Source organism: Hyposmocoma kahamanoa, unplaced genomic scaffold, assembly GCF_003589595.1.
Source record: "Hyposmocoma kahamanoa isolate Upper Pololo Valley unplaced genomic scaffold, ASM358959v1 67, whole genome shotgun sequence".
NCBI lineage: Eukaryota > Metazoa > Arthropoda > Insecta > Lepidoptera > Cosmopterigidae > Hyposmocoma > Hyposmocoma kahamanoa.
Window position 1 is genome coordinate 3595369 of NW_020653855.1, and position 23067 is coordinate 3618435.

Consider the following 23067-nt stretch of genomic DNA (forward strand, 5'->3'; position numbering starts at 1 on the left):
GCGAAAATGGTGGACTACGCTTACGAGGGAGCATACCAAAAAAGTTTTGACGTTGGCTCCGCCCAAATTTGTGAAACAAATATATGCCTGAAGTTCGCGTGACTTGCGACAGGAGATGTTGAATTTTGCGCATTAAAAGTACCAAATTCGTTTTAGCGGAATAACTCTAAAACTAAAGGGATTTAAAAAAAATCCGTAGTGACAGTTGTCGATCATGCATAAATATAATTAATTATCTAATTTTTGTCCTAATAACCTGTAGCATTTCGAGGATGAATCGAAAAAATGTGAAAATTAGAGGTCATTTCGTGATTTTTATCTATCGAGGAAACTTTCTTGTTTTATGTTTCTGATTAATGTCTATGCTTGAATATATCGTGTAGTTACTCATACAATATTTTATTTTTAACTTTAAAGTGGATATACCCCTCTAAAATCAAATCGAAGATTAGTGAAATTTTTCTCTGCTCCCTCTTAAGTATGTGGAACTGCGCGAACTGTTGTCTAAGCACTTCTACTATATTTATTGGTCTGTGCCAGGACTTCCTTGGACCAACTTTTTCACAAGGAGCTCTACTCTGCTGCTACTATACTGATATTGAGACCAGGCACTTGTGTGGCATTTTCGTTATTACTATCATTCTAGCTTAAGGCTGTCAATATTCACAGCAACATTCTAAAATCATTTACGTAATTGTAAAACGACCGAAAACGTCATAATTTTGTTTGTAACTATGAAAAAGTACTCGTCTACCTTGAAGTAAGTATGTTGCAAGGTTACCAGTATATTTTACGTCAACAATTTGAGATTTTGTACTGTATATTACGCTTTTGGTCATAATATCACTTGATGTTGAGTGACCATATGGTGTGACTACGATGGTAAGCGATTGTCTAAAAAATATCTATTCTTTCTACCCTTGAATAGCCTTTTAAACGCAAACCTTGAAGCTTTTCCCGAACGCACCACCAGCGACTTTTAGCAGCGATGCAAACACGCGTTACCGCGTAGCCAGTGGCGGATTTGCCGTCTTGACCGCCCTAGGCCCTAGGCCATGTAATCCGTACCAGCGTCCGTTCAGTAGTTTTTGAGTTTATCGCGATGACACAGACAGACAGACGTAGTCATGTAGTGGTTGCATACTTTTGCATCGTTTAACAACTACGTAGTGTCATGTAGTGATTGCATATATGTTATACGATGTGGTGCCATAATGTGCGTGAGCCTTTAGAATATTTTGGTACTTTGAGTTATTTCTTGTTACCATCAGTGAATAGTGAATTTTTTGTCACGATTGGCCGCCCCTAAAATCTGGCTGCCCTAGGCCCGGGCCTACTGGGCCTTAGGGCAAACCCGCCACTGCGCGTAACATACAAAAAAAACAGTAGAATTGAGAATCTCCTCCTTTTTTGAAAGCGGTTAAAAATAAAAAATGTAAAGGGACTGCAACAAAACAATAATATGCATACATCTTCTAATCTACATATCGTAACAAGCATCACTTAGAAAAAAAAGGTATGTACATGGTCAAGAGCATGTCACGCTTTACACTTAAGACTTAAATCCAACTCTATGCCGCTTACGATAAGAACAGTCCAAAGTACAAAGCGTCAAGCTTGATGAGTTCTTGACTATACATAGAAGAATTGTTTACCTATATGATCTTTGGAAGTAATTTTTTATACAATTAATATTTATTATATTATTATTTATTTATTGAGAGTTGGCTATGAAGCCATCAGCTTAAAAACATAACAAAGAATTAAGAAACTCAAAATGTTATACAACTTAATAAAAACTAAATTGCGTAAAAACTATGTTTAAAAACACAAAGATTGCTTAATAAAAATCCGCCATATTATTACGAATTCTTTTTTTTGTTCGTCTATTTGGCAATTTTATCTACTTATTAGGTTTTTATGGCTAGGATATTTTCGCGAGCATCAAATTTCCGATTGGAACGGAATTTTGTTAGTATGCTGGATAGGATGTATTTATCGTTTATTTTACTTACAATAAATAGTAGGTACTCTAAGTGACTGTTACATAATGAAAGAAATTAAAATAGTATGTATGCGTTTATGACACGAGCCGACAGGCGAAGTTCATAAAAACATCTCACGAGTGTTTTAATGCCTAATTTTGTACAGTTACATACACTGCTTTATCTACACACATATTAAATGCTCCCTGTGATGTGTTCAGGAACCGCATGTTATGACTGGCGTTAAGGCGGCAAATAAAAACTTTTCTCACGCATGACACAACAACCGTCCGTAGTTTTTATTTTTAATTCATAGACCAACTAGAATCGGCCCCAACTATCATATCGTTCGATACCAAGTAACGTGTGAAATTGTCAAATTGTTTGCTATTGACAATGACATTTCATTTCGAATAAAACTTCATCTCGACTGATATTAGAATTGAGGTCCAATCAAATTGTTTCGTTTTTCAAAGACGTTCGAAATTTGAATGTAATAATAACATCGAATTCGACTAACATTTTCGCAAATAAGAAATTTGTTGTTACAAAACAGTTTACCTTTATGCTGGACGTAATTTGCGGTTTTTGAACACATTAAAGAGAGTTTATGATATGTGTATAATAGTAGTGTATAATATTTACTGTTCCCCCACCAAATGGCACTACGTCTCCTAAAAAGACTGCAATATTTTTTGATGCAACTAATTATATCGCAACGGCCAATTAAGTAGCAATGTTTTTATTAAAACACATGTAGAAAAAGTTCTATCACTCGCCAATCGTAAAAAGAAACCGGACACTGTAGTTGGGAGTTACATTATGTAGTAAAAGTTTTCGTCCATCGGAATAGAGGCTAAGGCATTTAATCCATAAAAGATCCATAATATGTTTGGCAGTTTTTTTTATAATTTTATAATTTTAAAATTAAAAAAAAAATTATGATTAAAATAATCAATAATGTTAAATTAGTTTTTTTTTTCATTTCCCACACATACTAGTCGGAATCCCAATTCGAAATTCCGTTTCGGAATTTCGAATGCAAGTCTTCCATAGATTTTGTAGGGCCGCAACACACAGTCATAAATTCCGTTCTGCTGTTTACGTACATGCTGATTTTGATTCAAATCAGGATCGACCCTATCGGGTAGTCTCGAATTCAGATGGTCCGAGCGAGAAGATGAACCTGATTCCTACTATATCCTTCTAAATTGTGTTTTTTCTAAGTGTTCCGATTTGAAATGTCAAAAGTTTCCGATCGGCCCCTTGTGAATCGCAATTATGCGCTTCGACTCGGAAGAGACGCAGTTTCCGATCGGAAGAGAGGCAATCAAAATAAAGCTGCTGGACTAAATGCCTCGAGTGCCAGCTGAGGCTTGTTATTCCGAACGGAAATAAACATAAATATGTGTGATGTAATACATATGGAATATTGAATCGATATTTCGAAACGGAGTTGCGGCTCTGATTTTTGACATACAAGTACAACACGTACTGATACTCGTTTGTGCAGGGAATTTCCGACTCCTAGATCAGTTAATTGGCGTGTTTATCTAGCACAATAATTGTATAACGCGGCAATAACGTTCAATATCTAGTAATAACTAGGAGAATACAAAGGCCAGCTGATGGAGAAACGTGTTACATGGAGCCTTCGCTATTGGTATCCAATTAAAGGCTAGAATTTTGACTTGTGATAAGTGTTAAGTCTAAGATGATCTAAGTTACAATTTTCTTTTGTCCATTTATGTTGTTATTATGTAATGAATCTAGATTGAACAGAATAATCCATAATTTATTTAATTTGTTAACATATGAAACAACGTAATTATAATAATGCACAATGTTTATTTCTGAATAAGGAACTACGAGGTAATTCCACGTTAATTCCTTGTTGTATGTATAGCTGCAACAATTTTCTATCGCAATTTAAAAACAAATAAACTTACATAATTACCTACAACAGTAACATAATGTTTTACCTGAAATTAAACAGTTATTATATGCGGAAACCTTATTCGAGACCTCATCTGGTGATGAGCTGCATGCCCCTCCGTCCCGATTAGTGCCGCTGGGAGTGGGGTGGAGGGGAGCGTTGGGGGGCCGTTCGCGGCGACGACGCAAGTGGTGCTGTCTCACTCTATAGGTCTCGAATAACGGTTCATAGCATATAATAATATTATATTATTATTATAAGTTATATTAATATAAATAAATGGCTAAGACAGTAAAAACTAACATGTTGAGAAAAAAATATAACAAAATCTAAAATATACAAAAACAAGGTAACCACAGCGTAACATTCAATCAGGGCACAACTTGCGTAGCGCCATTTTCGAAAACAAGTTAATGTTGTTTTGTTCTGTGCTTCTGTTGTCCTATATTTATTTTGTTTTTAAATCTAGAATGTTCAAAAGTCGAATACCAGTATTAATAATATACTCGTATTTATAAATATTATGTAACAAGTGACGATTTTTTGTCAATGACTCTTATTACACGTGTTGTCTGTAGGAAAATTATTCAATTGTAAAATTTTGCGCTACCAAATGTGTTGTAGAACTGTGAAAAATATAACTAAGAAAGACTGCTGCGCTTCGGTAAGAAATCGATTATTTATTACTTTTAATAAATTAAAAATTAAATTATCTCTGTCAGATACCTAGTATAAGAAAGTTTCTATGTATAGGCCATAGATTTAGTATATATACTAAATCTATGGTATAGGCCATAGATTTAGTAGTATAGGCATTTTAAAAGTTCGTCGTCATCATATCAGCCGGAAGAGGTCCACTGCTGAAAAGTTACTAAATATATTTTAAAACATTATACACATTAACAAACCAATTATAATTTTTAAAAAAAGCATAAAGGTAGTAAGGTCATTGACCTGATACTCAACAATTTGATTATTTACAACGTGCATGAAGATATAAGACATAATTAAACATGAAGTTTAATTATGTTTCTGTAAATATGGCTGCCACAAAGAGGATAGGCAATTTGAGGCGGCATGCTTGGATTGACTCGGGATTCCTTTAAGGGTCGATACGGGTTATTTTAGTTCGAGATTCGTATAATTTCGCGTTTTAATCTTCGATTAAGGCACAATAGCACTACCCTATTCCACTTTAAACTAGATTTCACAAAATAATTTAAAGTCTAAATAAAAACGACACTTTTCCCTCCAAAAGGCCCAGAGCGAATCCCCATTCCCCACGCAGGATAGTTTTTTTTTTTTAAATTTATTGCTGGCCATGGAAACAAAGTCCTTCAGCCGAAAACATAAACGTTTAATTATATTTCTGTAAACATGGCCACCACAAAGAGGATAGGCAATTTGAGGCGGCGTGCTTGGATTGACTCAGGATTCCTTAGAAGGACCGATACGGGTATTTTAGTTCGAGATTCGTATAATTTCGCGTTCTAATCTTCGATTAAGGCACAATAGCACTATCCTATTCCACTTTAAACTAGATTTCACAAAATAATTGAAAGTCAAAATAAAAACGACACGTTTCCCTCCAAAAGGCCAAGAGCGAATCCCACGCAGGATAGTGTGTGAACCAGTGGTGCTGCCAGACTTGCGAAGTTAATTCGCCAGTTTATGTGTGTTAAGTAGCCGTTATTCGCCCAAGCCAGCAAGACATAATTATATCTAGATAGACGCCGCAAATGCACGTACTTCGCGTGCCCAAAGTAAGTGTCACTTAGTTGCCGCTGCAGAGCTTAGCTCCAGAACGTGCTCGACCATTATCATAGATAAACACCAGTCGAAAACGCGAAAAATGCATAACTGTACCATTATAAACTGCAACAGCACCATAACTGTGGGTAAACGGGTAAACAGAGACATTTCCTTCCACTGACAAGTGATTTTGTAATCAGAAGATGCATAATTTATTTTAAAAACAATTATTTTGGCTTTAAGGTATATGAATTTCGAGAAAACAAATATGCAACCGAGTGTATACCTCATATTTGTAATACATTGCGGCTTTTACTAGGTGCGGTATTTGTGATCCTTTGTTAATACGCCATGAATATCGAACAAACGCACTTTTGTGTAATGCATTCAGTTTCGTTCGTGGTACGGCCGCTTGTAATTTTTTTTGGCCCAATTTAACATTTAGTGACGTATACGTTAGGCAACACTGTTATAGATTCTGATCAATATTGAAACCAAAGGAATGAAAATTATTATGACCTTACCAATATTATAAAAATATTCTATAACTCTTTTGTTGTAACGTTTCCTTTTTTTTCAGTTTTGTAGTATCTATTATCATTAGTATCTGTAATTCGATAATTTTTGCAACATGTTGCCTCGAATGTCCGAATATAGTGAGTAAATAATTACATACATTGCCGGATATGTAGTACGAGTAATACAAAAAATATGTATAATGCAAAGAGAGTCGATTAATTGAACGGAATACGCGGAAACACGCGTAATTAATCGATTTAGAGCGAGCGTAAGGAGATATCCATCACTAAAGAGTTCTTGTGACGTCATAGTGGGTACAAAAAATGTGACACGCTTGGTTTTCATACAAATTGCTGTTTCTATTTAGATATGTCTGTGGTTATTTTAAAACTACAACAAAAAAATTTACAAATTACAAAAAAAAATTGTAATTTCCCAGACATTTTATTAAGTAGCCTAAAATCGCGTTTTCCTATTTCAAACATAGCCTAAATATCGTCAAGTCGCCAATCACTTTTTAATCGCCGCGTAACCCCTCGGAAGTAGCCTAAATGGAGAAAAGTGACCTAATCTGGCAACACTGGTGTCAACCGTTTTCTGCCTGTGTGGCGGACTGCCAATACAGTGAATGAGCCGTTTTAGACGGTTTAAAAACAAATTCAAATACAAATGGCAACCTGGCACCTTGGTTGTTGTCAGTCCCTAATGTTCGGCAGCAAGCAGAATTGTAGACTTGTTTTCCTTGATTTTTACGGATTTTAAGGCTTGGGCCAGTATCGACTACTTAACACACATAAATTGGCAAATTAATAACTTCTCAAAAGTCTGGCAACACTGGTTGTTGTTGTTGTGCTTTGCATTTGTATCTGGGGTTCTACTCTCGTCCTCCGTCCGAAACAATTACTGCCAAATAAGTAATACTTGACCAAATGAAAAGATGCGTGAAGCGAATGAAGCTTCATACTTGATATTTGTCTTTTAATTTTGTCGAATATTACTTATTTAACAGTAATTGTTTCGGACGGAGATCGAGACCCCTGATTTATATTTGCGAGTATTAATATTTTGTATTCGCAAACGCGTTAAAGTTTTAGTAAAAAGTGTAGCTTAAATGGAAATTTCTTCTTTACAGCTTGTTCATAAGTGAAAACCGTCTAAAATGCTCGAAGAAAGTGAAGTCCGTGCGTTCTATGCGGGCAAAAACTTTTTCATAACAGGAGGTACCGGCTTTGTCGGATTATGTTTGATAGAGAAGATTCTCCGCACGATTCCTGATTCTGGCAAATTGTACTTATTAATGAGACCGAAGAAAGGTAAAGAAATAACAGAGCGACTGGAGGAGTTTCGTACAAACCCGGTAAGTGCATTGTTTCCAATAACCTTTGATACAATCATATTTAAAAAAGTACCGTTCTAATATTTATGTTAACTATGTTTAGTAGTACACTAAACAGTCTGGATGTAACATGTAATTTTAGACTCCTTCTATGTGGACAATGGACGCTCCCGGAGTGATTTTTTTTATTAATTTACAATCCTTGTTTTTATTAATTAGAGCCATAAATATTTTATGTTGATGCTGTCTATTCACTGCAACAACACAAAATGGGGCTTCGATACAACCTTGGTGTAAATTGGTATTCGATACAACCTTAAAAAATTTTGGTATAAATTTTCTAAGTACAAAATATTTATTTTACGAGTAAAAAATAATTACTTGTAAAACACAAACTTCTTTTAAGTGTTATGTGACTAAGTAAAAAGATTATGTAGTTTTGTGAAAATAATAAAAAATTTATTGCAAACGACACCATGAGCAAGACTGGTATCTCCATTTTAATAAAGTACGAATTTAAAAATTGTTTTGTTTCAGAATTTCTTTCTATACAATGATGTAAATAGTACATTTTGCTCATAATTGTAAGTTATGGTCAATTAGAATCTTGCAGGTGCAATTATTAAAACAAAGCGAACGCTTAGTAAAAATTCCTTCCATCCAGTCAGATTCGAATCGATGTCTTCTAGTAAACCGTACCAGATACTATGCCAACTAGGCAGCAGAATGAACCAGCAGACCTCACGAATTCGTCTATGTTTTTGTTGGTTGGATCTTTGTATTTGGTTTTGCAATTACTTGTAGATACATATTAGTGTGACCGTTAAATTGTAATGTACTGAACTAATATGGTCCGTTGAATGCACCGAGTGAAGGAAGCTTCACTTTTGCTATGTCAACTCATATTGTGGGGAGATTTGTTGGTAGTGTATTTGTTCTGATGGTAGCAGTGTGAACTTTCATAAAAACATCCTGTTTGTATGTGGTTTGTTTCCTCGTTTCTTTTGCTGATTTGAAGTTATCTAATAAAGAAAGTGTTTGTTTTAAGTAGAGCTTTTTTGAATGTGTGTGATTAAACAAAATTTTATTGTTTGGATTGCAGGTGTTCGAGAAGTTGTTAGAGACAAACTCAACAGATGTCTTCAAGAAACTTGTGCCAGTGGCAGGTGACGTGGGCGAGGATAATCTTGGGCTCAGTCCACAGGATCGTACAACATTGATTGATAATGTTCATGTCGTCATACACTCTGCAGCCACACTTGACTTTCAGGTAAGTTAGATGATGGTATTCCAGCTGTTGAACTAGCTGTGTCTTATGACAAGGTCCCTAGATCAATGCCTGACAGGGCCAATTTGGAACCATTTACTTATAATAGACTTTTTTTGTGAATACAAAAAATTGAACACACAGATCTCTCAATAAATGCATTTGATCGAAAAGCGCCATCTGTGTCAGTTGTGATACCTGTAAAGGTATCGGCAGCGGTGAGGATGTTAAACAAAAATCTCTCACTAGATGTCACTAGCGGCGACGAATTGCCGAAAGCCAGTACAAATATCTGTACTATAAAGATCTGTACAGTTTTGTACTGTAAAGACCTTTAACAAGAATTTCGACAGTAACTGGACTCATAACTCAGTTGGTAAGAGCAATGCTACGGTGCAGCATGGACGTGGGGTTCAAGTCATACCGGGTCGACGAAATTTTTCTGTGTGGTCGATCTTATTTTCAGAATCATAACAAAGATTCAGCTGCCTCCGTGACCGAACAGTTACCATCTCGGACTGCCACGCTGAGGTCCCAAGTTCGATTCCCGGGCCGGGAGAAATATTTGTATGGCCTACATTTATTTCTCTCGTGAGTTTGAGTGTAATTTGTGGTTGCCTATGTGTGTGTCCATGGCACCCGCGACACAGGGTTTCCCTAGTGCGGGGCTATGTTGAGTGGGTGCGTTATTATTTATTTACTTGTTACTTTGGTACTTGTAGAACAAGGAATTTCCTGGTATAAGATCAAGTGATTGGTTTGGTTGATTGGCATGTAATAATTGCTATAAATACATAATACTGTAAGCAACCGATAGCGGCTGATTAGCGCCTTCGACACAAGAAAGGGCCGCATCAACAAGTGTGGTAAAACGTAATCGCCTCAAGTCTTATAATACTGAACATGCAGCGCTCTTGACAAAATATGTTAAGTTTTGTTTATTTATTTACCTTTTCAGGAGAACCTGAGACCGACAGTAAAGATCAACGTCCTGGGAACTAGAAGAGTCATGGAATTGAGTCAGCAGATCAAGAATTTGAAGGTAACATTTTTATTAGGTTTTATCATAGTATAATTAGACAAGTATGATAACTCCATACAAAAGTAGCAGTGTGGCTTGTATGTGTGCACGCCCGCCGCGCGCCGTGTACGGACGCACACATTCGCATACTCTCGCGTTGCACAACGCGGGTTGGCGTCTCGTACATTATAAAATTGAAGCATTCATTCGGTGTTTAAAAACTGACTCCAAATAGTAGACATGTTTATTGTTGTGTTCATGGTTGTTTGAACAAGAGTGCACTCAAATTGTCAGTTAACAAGAGTGCCATCAAATTGCCAGTTAACAAGAGTGCCCTCAAATTGTCAGTTAACAAGAGTGCCCATAAAAACTCAGTTAACAAGAGTGCCAGCGAGAAAATCAGCGTCTGTCTCGCCAGAAATAGACAAATTGTTCAGTCGTATCTTTTTCTTCTTTTGCGCCACTATGCACACGTACTTGTTAACCTAAAATTACTCAGTCACTTCTTGTTTTAGTTCTAAGAATTAGACTTAAGCGTGTATAGTAACTCAATTTAATGAATAAACGTTTTTCTTTCTTTCAAATAAAAAATAAAATAAAATGTTTCTTTATTTAGGTATACACCTAATAAATTTAACATTATTATTCATCCAATTACTGAGCACAAGTTCATTTGAATTGTCATTTTTTGTAAATTCATACATACGTATAATATATTAGAACCATGTTAATGAAAAATACGAAGAGGAGACATAATTTAAAGTTTTTCATTTTAATTCAATATAGATAATCAAATGAAGCTATTCTTCTATATTTTAAGAAGGCAATATAGCAATTAATCAATTAATTAATTAGTAATCATTAAAACGTCGTAACATTCACTAAGCGATGAATAGCGGTATTTGGAAAAGTCATTTTAACTTTTAACTACATAAATGTCAGTTTTAGTAATTTTAACTACATAAATGTAAGTTTTACACACACAATTCGATGTCACAATTCGATACGACAGCTGTCATTTGACGTTTCTGAGTAAGGTATCCACACATACTTCTGCCAAATCACGATCTACGATCGTTGCTTCATATTTCGTGGTAGACCTCCAGTTCAGTGCAGAAATAAAATTGTCCGTCTTGAAGGTTTTACTATAGTTTGCCACACAATTATATTTCCAGGTTGTGGTCCATGTGTCTTCGGCATACGTGAATTCTTATTTAAAGGAGGCTTACGAGAAAATATATGAAGCTCCGGAAGACGTGGAGAAGGTCATCGCACTGGTAGGAACCTTGTCTGATGAGGGCCTGGACCAGATTGAGGGCAAGTGAGTGTAACTCTACAGATCATTTGTATAACATTATGAACGTACACACGGTTATATCGGACAATATAGTCATGGTTAACTTTTTAGGGGACATATAACATTGAAGATAATACGTACTGTTTACGTAATTATCGAAACAGAATTTAAGCATTATTATACATATCAAACGATATATTTTTCACCTCACTAGCTCGGAAAGGCAAAGAAATGTCATTAGAAACCTGCGCGCAAAAGCGTTTTTCTGAAATTCGAATTTGACGATGCGGACTGTGGTGTACCTAACTTTTTTCTTTCGATAAAAAAAATATGATGACACGTTCAACTACGCGATTTGCCGTACATTATTATATTTTATGTAATATCAATCTGTTGGTATATTCTATTCTTATTATTGCTGACATTGAATTGACAACGATAACTAGTTTTGTTTATTGAAATTGATTTGTTATAGTTCAGCTGTTTTTTTCGTCTACTATTTTCCTCGCTATAGTGAGGTGAAAAGTTGTGTTTCGCTCGGCAGCAAAGTTGTTTTTGCGTCTCGTGGCTTGACAGCCTCGCTACGTTCAGGTTTCAAAACAAACAACAACTTTACAGCCTGCATAACAAATAACTATTTTAAAGTTTTTAATTATAATTCAATACGGACAATCGAATCCGTCTGTTCTTATTGAATTATCTTATGAAGGCAATAATTCAATTAGTAATCATTAAAATGTGGTAACATTCCTTTACAATTTATCAAAGATGCTGTCGACAACAACTACATTACTATTTAAAATTTTATGAAAACTGGCAACACTGCAAATGTCATTTTACTCCGTCTTCAAAAAAGATACTATAACTTGTCTTATTATATTTTTTTTCAACGCACGCACTCATAACCTCGCACCACATCGCGTATCCCTATATCGCGGGTGCCATAGACACACACATAGGCAGACACCTATAAATTACACCCAGACTCACAAGAGAAATAAATGTAGGCCATACAAATATTTCTCCCGGCCTGGGAATGGAACCCGGGACCTCTGCGTGGCAGTCCAGCATGGTAACCGCGCGGCCACAGAAGCAATTAAATATGGTACTACTGTGAGTTTTCCACCGCTGTTCCCCTGAGTTGTAACACTAACTGTTGTTCCAGGTTGCTGAAGACACACCCGAACACGTATACATTCACTAAACATTTAGCAGAACATGAAGTGTTGAAATATGCTGACTTCTTCCCTTGCACCATTGTTAGACCAACTATGAGTAAGTAATTTTACTTCTATCTAGCCTCAACAACAAAAAAATCTGGCTAACCGTGTAAGGGGACAGACTACCTAGATCACATCGTGTCCATTTGAGTTTATATTGGATCAATTAATTGTCATATTTCACACATTGGTTGGTTTGAATAGCGTACTACGTTTCACGTGATATTAAACCAATGCGATTGGCCAATTTGGATTTCGTATTGCATTTGATGTCGGATGGAGAGCGAGAGTAGACCCCCTAAGCCTCATCTCCCGTGGTGGTTTTGGCGTGTTGTTAGTATTTTATGGTATTATTGTAATTTTCAGTCGTGGCAGCGTGGAAGGAACCAGTACCCGGATGGACCTGCTCCAAAGTGGGGCCACAGGGATTCCTTATGGGCGCTTCTAAAGGTAAACAACTTTTGAATTTCGCATAGGCCGCGTCGATGTGTAGAGCATCAGCTGCCACAGTCTCCCGACAGTTGTGGGTCACTAGCCCACAAAGACAATGATCCTCCCTGCATTTGATGGCTGGTTTTATAAGTAAATTCATTTGCCTGTCATGTATAAAAAAAAAAAAAAAAAAAGTATGAAGTGGTAAGGTTAGGAATTTAATGACGGCGCGATGTTCAATTTTGTCTATAGTTTCACAATACTTGCGTATTGTTTGCAGGACAATTCAGACACGAATGGTGCCAGGAACTTGAAACCTCGTTTATATAATGAGTTCGTCATTCCGCGACCTTTACGAGCTCCCTTCGTAGTTAAATTAAGTTTTGTAATAATTTTATAATAAGTACAAAGAACGAATAAAAAGAAAAATTCCTTGGATCTGACATGTCGTAAGTTGGTAGAGGGGTTGCCCTGGTACGGCACAGACGCAGGTCGAGTCCTGTAAGTTCTAAGGAATTTTTATTTATTTATTTATTAAAACTTTATTGACCACGAGACATGATGGTGGTGACCGAAATTCACGAACGCGGCGAATTATTATATTAATAAATTATATATTACATATTATTATTTAAATTATATTAATAATTATTAAAGAAAATATTACATTTATAATAACTTATATTAATGTATATATGTAACAAACGAACCTAATACATTCATACATACAACCTAACATAGTCATGTACATAATATGTGTATGTGCGTGTGTGTATACACACACACACACACACACGTATTTTACCGATTTCTTGACATTTCGAGTACTTTTATCTCAGTTGGTTCCATAGAGACTATTGATTATTACCTTAGACCGGATTGAATGGCATAAAAAAAGTTTTGTAAAAATTGCCTTTTATCTTGCTGACTGTACCATTTTTTCAAAATCTGTGAATGCCAATCAAAATATCTTCAAAACTCATGGATAGTATTCTAGAACCGTTTTCCTGTAACTACAACGATTAAGGTAGCTGGCCTTGGCTGTCCCGTCTCAAATTTACACCCTGTATATAGTTACTAGATGTTATATAAAAAAAGCTGCACTACTGTAAAATATCATTTCGTATTAATAATTGATAAATAAATTTAATTCCAATTGAAATAAAACGGAAATAAAACTTGACACCAAAATATTTTTATGAATCAGTACGCCGCAGGAGAACGCCTCCCGGCTATACATTTTATTACTTCCTACCAAATATAGATCTAAAAAGTGTCAGATACTACAAGAAAAAGTTACAAGTTTATTATTGATAAATCTATTATGTTTTGTGAAAAGTCATGGAACAAAAGTTGGTTTATGATGTTAGTAATATAGTACAGAAGTTTTTAATATTTTAAAAATTACCTGTATTTTTGTGGTTTCAGGCGTTGTCCGTCGTCTACCAATAGCGAAGGAAATCATCGCTGACTACATACCAGTGGACATTGTGATCAACGAGCTGCTAGTCGCTGGTTGGCAAGCGGCCAAAGCTAAGTAAGTAAGATGATCTTAGTGGGTAACACTAGGCGATTTATTCAGCGTCAGAAATCTGCATGTTGAGAATATTCTTAATACAGGATGGAAAAAAACAATGGTACATAAAAGTACCTTAAATGCTTAAGATCGCTAATTTTACTTAATCAATATTCTGTCGATAGTCGATAGAATATTTATCGATTGTAATCACACGTATTGAACAGTCATTTTACTCGCATCTAATTTAAGTCGTCTCAATCATCAATTCATAAACAGTTGTTGCTTCATCGTCATCCCTTTTATACGTCCCACTCCTGGGCACGGGTCTCCTTTCAGACGACGGTTTAGGCCATGGTCCACGATTAGAGATGGATGGATGGATGGATATCCGTTTTTACTGAGTGTTTATCCTAAAACATGGATAATTATTTTTTTGTGTTTTTTATAATAAAATTATTTTTTTATTAAATAATTACGTTTTTGCCATTCTTTTATGTAACAATACTGTTCTACCTACGTTTTTCGAGTCGAGTGGTATAAAAAATGACAGAAAATTATCAAATTAACTGTAACCCTTGAACTGACCTATCCTGCGTCAATAAAGTGCGACTTTATGGTCTTGGGGTCTACTGCGTACTAAATACAGTCATGTTTGGACTTGAAATACCCTAAGGATTCTCTTTCACATTGCACACACAAAATCTATAAATTAAAACATATGATATAAAAAATTAATGTTTATAATTGTGTAGGTACACAAAGTGTTTTAAAAATATACTTTGTTTTATTAAATATAAATAATAAACCATAATTAAAAATATTTGTCCACGTTTTTGGATAAATATCGACTAAAAATTTATATTTATCCTGAGTATTTATCCCAATGATATTTATCCATGACCCATCTCTGCCCACGATGTTTTTCCCCACCGAAAAGCTCATGATAAATTTCAAATTAAATTTCGCTCATAAATCCCGAACAACTCAGAAGTGCGTGTCCGGACTCGAACCCACGACAATCTGCATGAGAGACTGTAGGCCAAATCATTAGCTACCACGGCTTCACTCAGTTTTTGCTTATGATGTTAGTAATATTGTCCTGTGAGGATGTTTGTATTTTACAAACAACCCTATTATATAAATTTATTCTTGTCCAGGTCTGGTATATCGGTGTACCACTGCTCGTCATCCACTCAACGTCCGTTCCAATGGGTGATGGCAGATACCCAAGTGAACGCCTTGCTACACAAATACCCTCTTAAAAGTGCTGTTTGGTAAGTCCAGCTGGCTTAGCATGGCTACAAGGAAATAAGCTTACTTAATGAGTGAAAAACATATATCGTCGCCTTACTTTCTAAACTCGTGTCTTAAAGCACAAAGTTACTGAAATGCAAAAAATGGATTGTAATAATAACAATAACGCACACACTAAACATAGGGAACTAGGGAAACCCTGTGTCGCGGGTGCCATGGACACACACATAGACAACCACAAATTACACCCAAATACACGTGAGAAATAAATGTAGGCCATACAAACATTTCTCCTGGTCCGGGAATCGATCCTGGGACCTCTGCTTGGCAGTCATGGTAACCGTTCGGCCACAGAGGCAGTTAAAGTTTGTATATATCAATTTTTCAGGTCTATTTCACATCACATTTTACATATTCACACACTGGCTTTTACCCATTGAGTATATAACAAGAAATAGAGACGAAATAAGGGTCATATATTCCTGGTAACACATTAGCGATACAGCTCTTATAAATATTAACTCTCGTTTGGACTGAAATATAGACAGGCCAACTACTGACCTGTGTGTCCGCCTCCGTATATTCCAAAACATTTTCTGTGTTTATTGTAATAAAGGTAATAAATATCTCGAACAATGCCGTGCTGTTCTATTCGGTGGTGTAGGAAAAACAGCAAAACATCTAATTACAAAACAAACGGAATCACATTTCATCGGTAATTAAATATTAAATATGTAATTTTGCAGTTTTCGTCCATTATAGCAAAGCTCAAGTTAACTGGTCGATTTGAAGTGAAACAGTTGACGACACCCATTGACCACACCCGTCAATTGTTTCGAACTCGGGCTGGCCAATCGGAGCGCAGTTGTCACAATAATGATATGGCAGAATAGTTTTCAAACAAATTATATGACATTTCGTCTCAATTTCTGGTTATATTATACTCGATGCTATTACTTATTCTTAAAGTAATTCATCCAAATTATCACCCTTGATAAGAAAAATAAATATAAAATTTTGTCATCTCCTGAATAATCAATCTTTATAAGATACGAGTTTGAGAAAGTAAGACATCAATATTTCATTTTTTTTAATTCATATTTTTTTATTATTCTTTTTTATTAAAGAAATTTAACAGCTTAATATATAATTAAAATTTACATATCGTTGACTTTTGATAATCTCGTAACTCCGTTTTTGAACCTTTTTTTTTTACACTAAGCGCAATATCGGGCAGTTTTTATTTGTAAAATAAAGGTGTAATCATAGATTGTCACATAAAAAAAAGGACTGCCACTCAAAGGTCCTGGATTCGATACCCATACCATATTCTCTCGTGGGTTCAGGAGCTCCTTGTTAAAGAGTTTCTCCAGGGTAGTACTTACTTTACCTATTTCTACTAAGGGACAATGTGCGCATTACTGCGTTCCGGTTTGTAAGGGTAAGGGTGCTGGTGCAATTACAGGCGCATGGGACATGTCAACTTATGTCTCAGGGTGACGGGCACAGTGGCAGTGTCTCTAAGATCTTTGCGATTTAAAGCTCTGGATTGGCGTGTCGCTTACCACCAGGTGCGCGATTTGTTCGTTCCGTCACTTGGTTGTCACCATGTTTGACCACCACGATATACAATTATTTTACTTTGTTATAATTATTAATACAAATATGAAATAAAAAAAACACATAGAAAAAATCCTCCATTACGGCTGGATTCGAACCAACGTCTTCCAGCAAACCGTGCTATGCCAACTAAACTACGGAACGAATCTCAAGTCACCCAAAATGTAAATGCGTGAGTTATATGCGTTAGATTAATGACAAGGAGTTATTATAACATTTTTCATAAAGTTTGTTAATTATGTTAATTTCTAGTGTTTTGTGTACTTTTTTTTTTTAATTTATTTGGTCAGTCAACAATTGTTACACCAATAAGTTAGAAATATACATGCAAAAGCTTAAAACTAAGTGCACAATCAGTTATAGACCGATACTACATGCACAATAAAATTATTACAGAGTAAAAAAAAAACTTGCAAAAGGAAAAGTACTAACATTAATTCAACAATACAAATCGCTTACAGAAAGAAATAGTGAAATATCTTAAGACTAAGTGAAAACATAAAAAATAGAAGTTAGGTGACAGAGTTTCAAGACGGTGATGACATTACGCGTTTCGTTTTTGTTACCGAGAAGTAGTGTAAATCAATTGTTGCGCTATGATCATTATACAACTTGCTAAGTCTTGCAATGGGAGAAGACTTTAACAAAAAGATCCAGAACTATTTGTGAATTCGTGGACTTTATAAAAATTCAACACAGCTTTGATATAGGCATATCAGCTTCACACCGCTCGCCTAATAATAAATAAATAAATGTTTACTTTGCAAACAGGTACCCATATCTAAAGTTCGTTTCATCTCTATGGCTGTTCCGGTTGTCGGCGATTTTCGTTCATTTCTTTCCGGCAATACTGCTCGATAACCTGCTCCGTATTACTGGCGGACGACCCATGTAAGTTTTAATTCACACTGTATTAAATTAAAATAAATAAAACAATCGGTATATATGTATTGGTATGAGTCTTATGCGTTGTGGTATGAAAAATGTTGTAGTGCCCAGACTGGTCTGGATCATGCGTGTATTATTTGTAGTTTGGTATAAACATTTTAACTGGAATTTCTGTATAATGTAGGTAATGGTGTATAATTGCGGTGAGTGAGGTGGTTTCTTAATTATATATTTAATTAGAAACTGCATACTGCGGTGTCTACAGCAACGAATATACTTCACTTGTCGTTATACATTTTATACAGGGTGAAGCCTGAAAACAACATTTTTCTTGACCACAGCCTTCTGGGTTGCTACCTTTATAATAATATAAATAGGACATTGACCATATTCCCTTTAAATAAAAACTCTTGCAAAAAGAAAGTAACAGAATGGTTGCGGGGGCTGGATTATGATGAGACCGAAAAGTTACTGGCTGCTCCAGAATAGTTTAACACATAGTAGATATACATATTGTAAATAAGTTGAAATATAAACATACACACACAGACCTACACACACACACACATACTAACACACAATCGCTAAAAGGAATAAGCTAATCCTACTAACACTAGTTTTCAACGCTTTTATTTATCAATTTTTTGGTTTTTTATGTTTTTCTTTAAAAAAAAAAAAAAAATTATAATTGTTTATCCCACAGTTACCGCATTAGAGAATTTTGTAATTTCATAATTATATTGGAAATGTTATTCCCAAGGGGTGGAGACCTGATGACCTGAAATACAGGCCTTGAGCCTAGTTTAGGCGTCAGTCTCCCACAATATCTTTAGAATAGTTCATATTGCACTTGTATTATGTTTATTATGTTGTATTGTGGTGAGAAAATAAATAAAATTATTATTACAGCCATGTATCCACTATTTTAAGTTTTTCATGTATCGTTGTAGTGTTGAAGAATAAACTCTTTTTATTTTATTTTTATTTATATATTTAGAAAGAAAGAAAGAAAACTGTTTATTACACAAGCACAGACACGCATATAAACAAAACAACAGAGGAACAATAATAATAATAATCATAACAATTCAACATTAATCTTTTAGACCCTCGGAGAAGCGAGAGTCTAAAATAAATAATGATATAATAATAAAAGAAAAAAAAACATTGTTATTGCAGTACCTAATAGCCACAAAAAGGTTTTTTTTAAACCGTTTCGTCGCGCTGATTTTCACCAAGCCCGGTTTAGATAGAATGAATGTTGGTAGATTGACCACACTTGGTCTTCATTATTTATTTGTGCACTAGGGTTGTGACTAGACCGACACGCAACAGTCACGATATTCGGCGACTTGTCGGGCGATGCTTAATAAATATAATAATAAAGCGAAACTTCTCAGGGAAGGAAAACATCGTTGCACAACCCTCTGAAAAGGTGTGAAGTCCCCAACCCGCTTTAGACTATCCCTCGCCCGAGAGGGGACCCGTGCCCAGCAGTGGAACTAATAAATGTGTTGATGGTGGCCACCGCTGTTAACCAACGGAGACCCAGTCAGCAGGTCTCACAAATTTTCCTACGTGGCTTGTTACATCGTTAGCGCCACCTAGGGTTGGGTCGTAGAAAAATTCCATTTTGAAAAAAATCATATTTTTCCTTTAATTTTCCACATTAGACGTTGACACCTGTCAACAGTTGAAGTTACTGAGCCAACAACAAGTGGTGGTGGTGTGGTTATTACAAGTTATTTTTTAAATCTCGTTTTTCTTTTAGCTATACAAGTTTCTTTTATAATTCACGCTAAATAAAATTTCAATAGATATTTCTCAACGTAGAACATAATATATGTATTCCAAATTATAATTTTACGGAAACTTCCTGAAAAAATTTCCTCTATTTGAAAATTACCTAACAGTAGCGCCATCTGTGAGAAACTTATCTCGGTCTAGCCAGCAGGTCTTTGTATCAATAATAACTAACTCAGATTAATTTTTAACCAGTTCTTTAAATATTCAGCCTGTTCCGGCTGCATAAAAACGTGTGGAACTCCCTGAACCGCCTGGAGAAGTTCATCTTCACCGAATGGCGCTTCCACAACCAGAACACCAGGGAGCTGGAAGGGAAACTCGGCGACGCCGATCGGAAGCTGTTCAATATCGATATCTCTGAATTAAATGTAAGTGGTTCTACTATAAACTAGTCCAACGTTTAGAGTTAAGTTGCTACGTTTAAATCCTATTTGAAGTAAGCATTGTGATGGAAAGATTAGCCAGTCTAGGCACTGCTTAAAGGTGCTTTTACAACGTCGAAACGAGGACTGAAATTTCTATCACAAAATTTCAATTTTCTCCTAGCGCATCTTTGGTGGAAATTATCCGGATTGACGAAGTTGGTTGAGGCGAGAATTGGAATATTTGTTGATTGAACCGTATTTATTTATTTACTTAAACTTTATTGTACAATATATTGAAGTACAAATGGCGGACTTAATACCATAAGGCATTCTCTACCAGTCAACCATTGAGCCAAACAGAAAAAAAACAATAGGTTGGTGCTACACTTAAACAAGAAGAACAATATACTAGAAAGCTAATCACTTATTATACATACATAATAAACTTACGTATATATTGTACTCGACAAACCTATAAATTGAAATAATTGAAAAAAAATTACAAATGGTAAATTAATTTAATCGCCTCTTTGTCGCCGACTGACAAACCCGACTGAAAAAGTTACATTTATTATTGATAATTCACTGTACTAATAGCCAGATGACAATCTTTGTACAAGTAAAATTACAAACTAGTTAAGCAAAATAATAATAACTTTGACAGACTTCAAATAGTAGACATGTTTATTGTTCAGCATTTCATAATCATACCCCCATAACCTAGATACCAATCCGCTACGTTGGTTTAAAAATATCAACACACGAGTGTCATTTAATATAGCACGAAAATAATTCGATGTACACTTTAATTTTTTCAAATTAAATGATAATAATAACGCACACTCTAAACATAGCCCCGCACTAGGGAAACCCTGTATCGCGAGTGCTATGGAAACACATATAGACAACCATACATTACATCCAAACTCACGGGAGAAATAAATATAGGCCATACAAATACTTCTCCCGGCCCGGTAATCGAACCCGGGACCTCTGCGTGGCAGCGCCGCATGGTAACCGTTCGGCCACAGAGGCAGTTAATGTAAATGTTAGTTAAAGTAAATGTCAAAGTTATGGTGCTAAAAGTTAATTATGTTTAATCAAATAATTTAAAATTATGTAATTCACAGTGGGATGAGTATATAGAGATACTGGTGCGAGGTGTGCGTCGATATCTCAACAAAGAGACTGAGAAAACTCTTCCTGCAGCTAGGAATAAGGATTTCAAGTAAGTTTTCATTTATTACACTCAATTTACTTTAGTATTAACTTAACTCATCGAGTATATAACCAGAAATAGAGACGAAACGTCATTTAATTTGTTTGAAAACTATTCTGCCAAATCATTACGGTGACAACTGCGCTCCGATTGACCAGCTTCAATTCGAAACAATTGACGGGTGTCGTCAATTGTTTCACTTCAAATCGACCAGTTAACTTGAGCTTTGCTATAATGGACGAAAATTGCAAAATTACGTATTTCAAATTTAATAACCGCTGAAATTTGATTCCTTTTGTTTTGTAATAAGATGTTTTGCTGTTTCCCCCCACACCACCGAATGGAGCAGCACGCTATTGTTAGAGATATTATCTTTATTACAATAAATACAGAATATTTTTGGAATATACGGAGACGTACACACAGGACAGTTGTTGGCGCTGTACTATTTCAGCTTTCTAATTTGTAATTTCAGTGCAAACGAGAGTTGATGTTTATAAGTGATGTATCACCGATGAGTTACCATGAATGTATGGCCTTTATTTCGTCTTTATTTCTGGTTATATACTCGATGGCTTAACTATACTAGCATAGTAGGGTTCTCCTAGCAAGTAACATAGAACTTAATTATTATTACGCATCTGCCATTGGAACTAAAAAAGCACAACTACAAGCCTACCGCTTAATTGAGTCGGTCTCTGAGGCAGCTGCGCGGTGCGGTGGAGTGTCAGATTATATAACACAGTTATGTCGCGTTGCACACGTAATAATGTCAACAAGATTTTTCTGACGATATTCAATAGCAAGTTGATTGAAAAAAGTGAATTATGTAGGCGGACGGCCGGAGGACTAAATTTTGTATTTGGTTGTATTTTTATTGTAGGTTCGGTATTTGATATTTAAATTATGTACTGAAATGTTTTGTTTACCTGTCCTTCTGGAAAATTATACCAACTCGATAACCTGTTGCGTATTTCTTCTTCCGCGAGACTCTATAGATCTAATATTCTGTAACCAAATATACTATAACTAAACCTATTTCTGCCGCCAAACAGTACTGTAAGCATTACTGCGTTCTGGTTTCGGAAGGGTAAAGGTGTTGGTGAAAATTGCCACATGGGACTTGTCAACTTACGTCTCAGGGGCAGTGCCTCTCAGATCTTTGCGATTTAAAGATTAAAAGAGAGTCACTAAGGTGGCTCTGGAACTGTTACCTGTTACCGTCACTTGATACGCTAAAACGTTTATGTTTGTTCCAGGCTTCTAATCTTCCACATAATCTGGCAAATGCTGATGATACTCCTCTGCTGGTGGCTGGTCTCCTGCCTCACCGGATTCTCCATGACGCAGTGCGCGTGGGCAGCTCCCGTCAGTTACATTTTGTACTCCTTTTTGTAAATTAAATTTTTACAAAAACATTGATTCCGGCAGACTAAACTGGGATTAATTAAATTAAGTTCATATATCGAGCCCCCCTACGTAAATTATCGTATGTCGAAATTGCCAAGTTTACAGGGGAGCGTTTTAAAGTTCTGAATTCACTTAAATAAGCGCAACACGTGACTTTTAAAGTAACGAGCATTGCCGAATAAAACTGACAAATGCTAAAGTCACGTGTTGTGCTCATTTCA

At 35.7% G+C, this 23067-nt stretch overlaps 1 protein-coding gene across 1 annotated transcript; it reads left to right on the top strand.

Annotated features, from left to right (window-relative positions):
* The first annotated feature begins 7324 nt into the window (after positions 1-7324).
* On the top strand, positions 7325-22913 carry LOC113232194 (putative fatty acyl-CoA reductase CG8306). Its single transcript, XM_026466837.1, has 12 exons — positions 7325-7549; positions 8631-8798; positions 9754-9837; positions 10992-11137; positions 12279-12388; positions 12700-12783; positions 14194-14302; positions 15442-15558; positions 17930-18049; positions 20061-20220; positions 21348-21445; positions 22696-22913. Exons 1-12 carry the CDS (start codon positions 7352-7354, stop codon positions 22832-22834), a joined length of 1533 nt encoding a protein of 510 aa, XP_026322622.1. The 5' UTR covers positions 7325-7351; the 3' UTR covers positions 22835-22913.
* Positions 22914-23067: the final 154 nt, after the last annotated feature.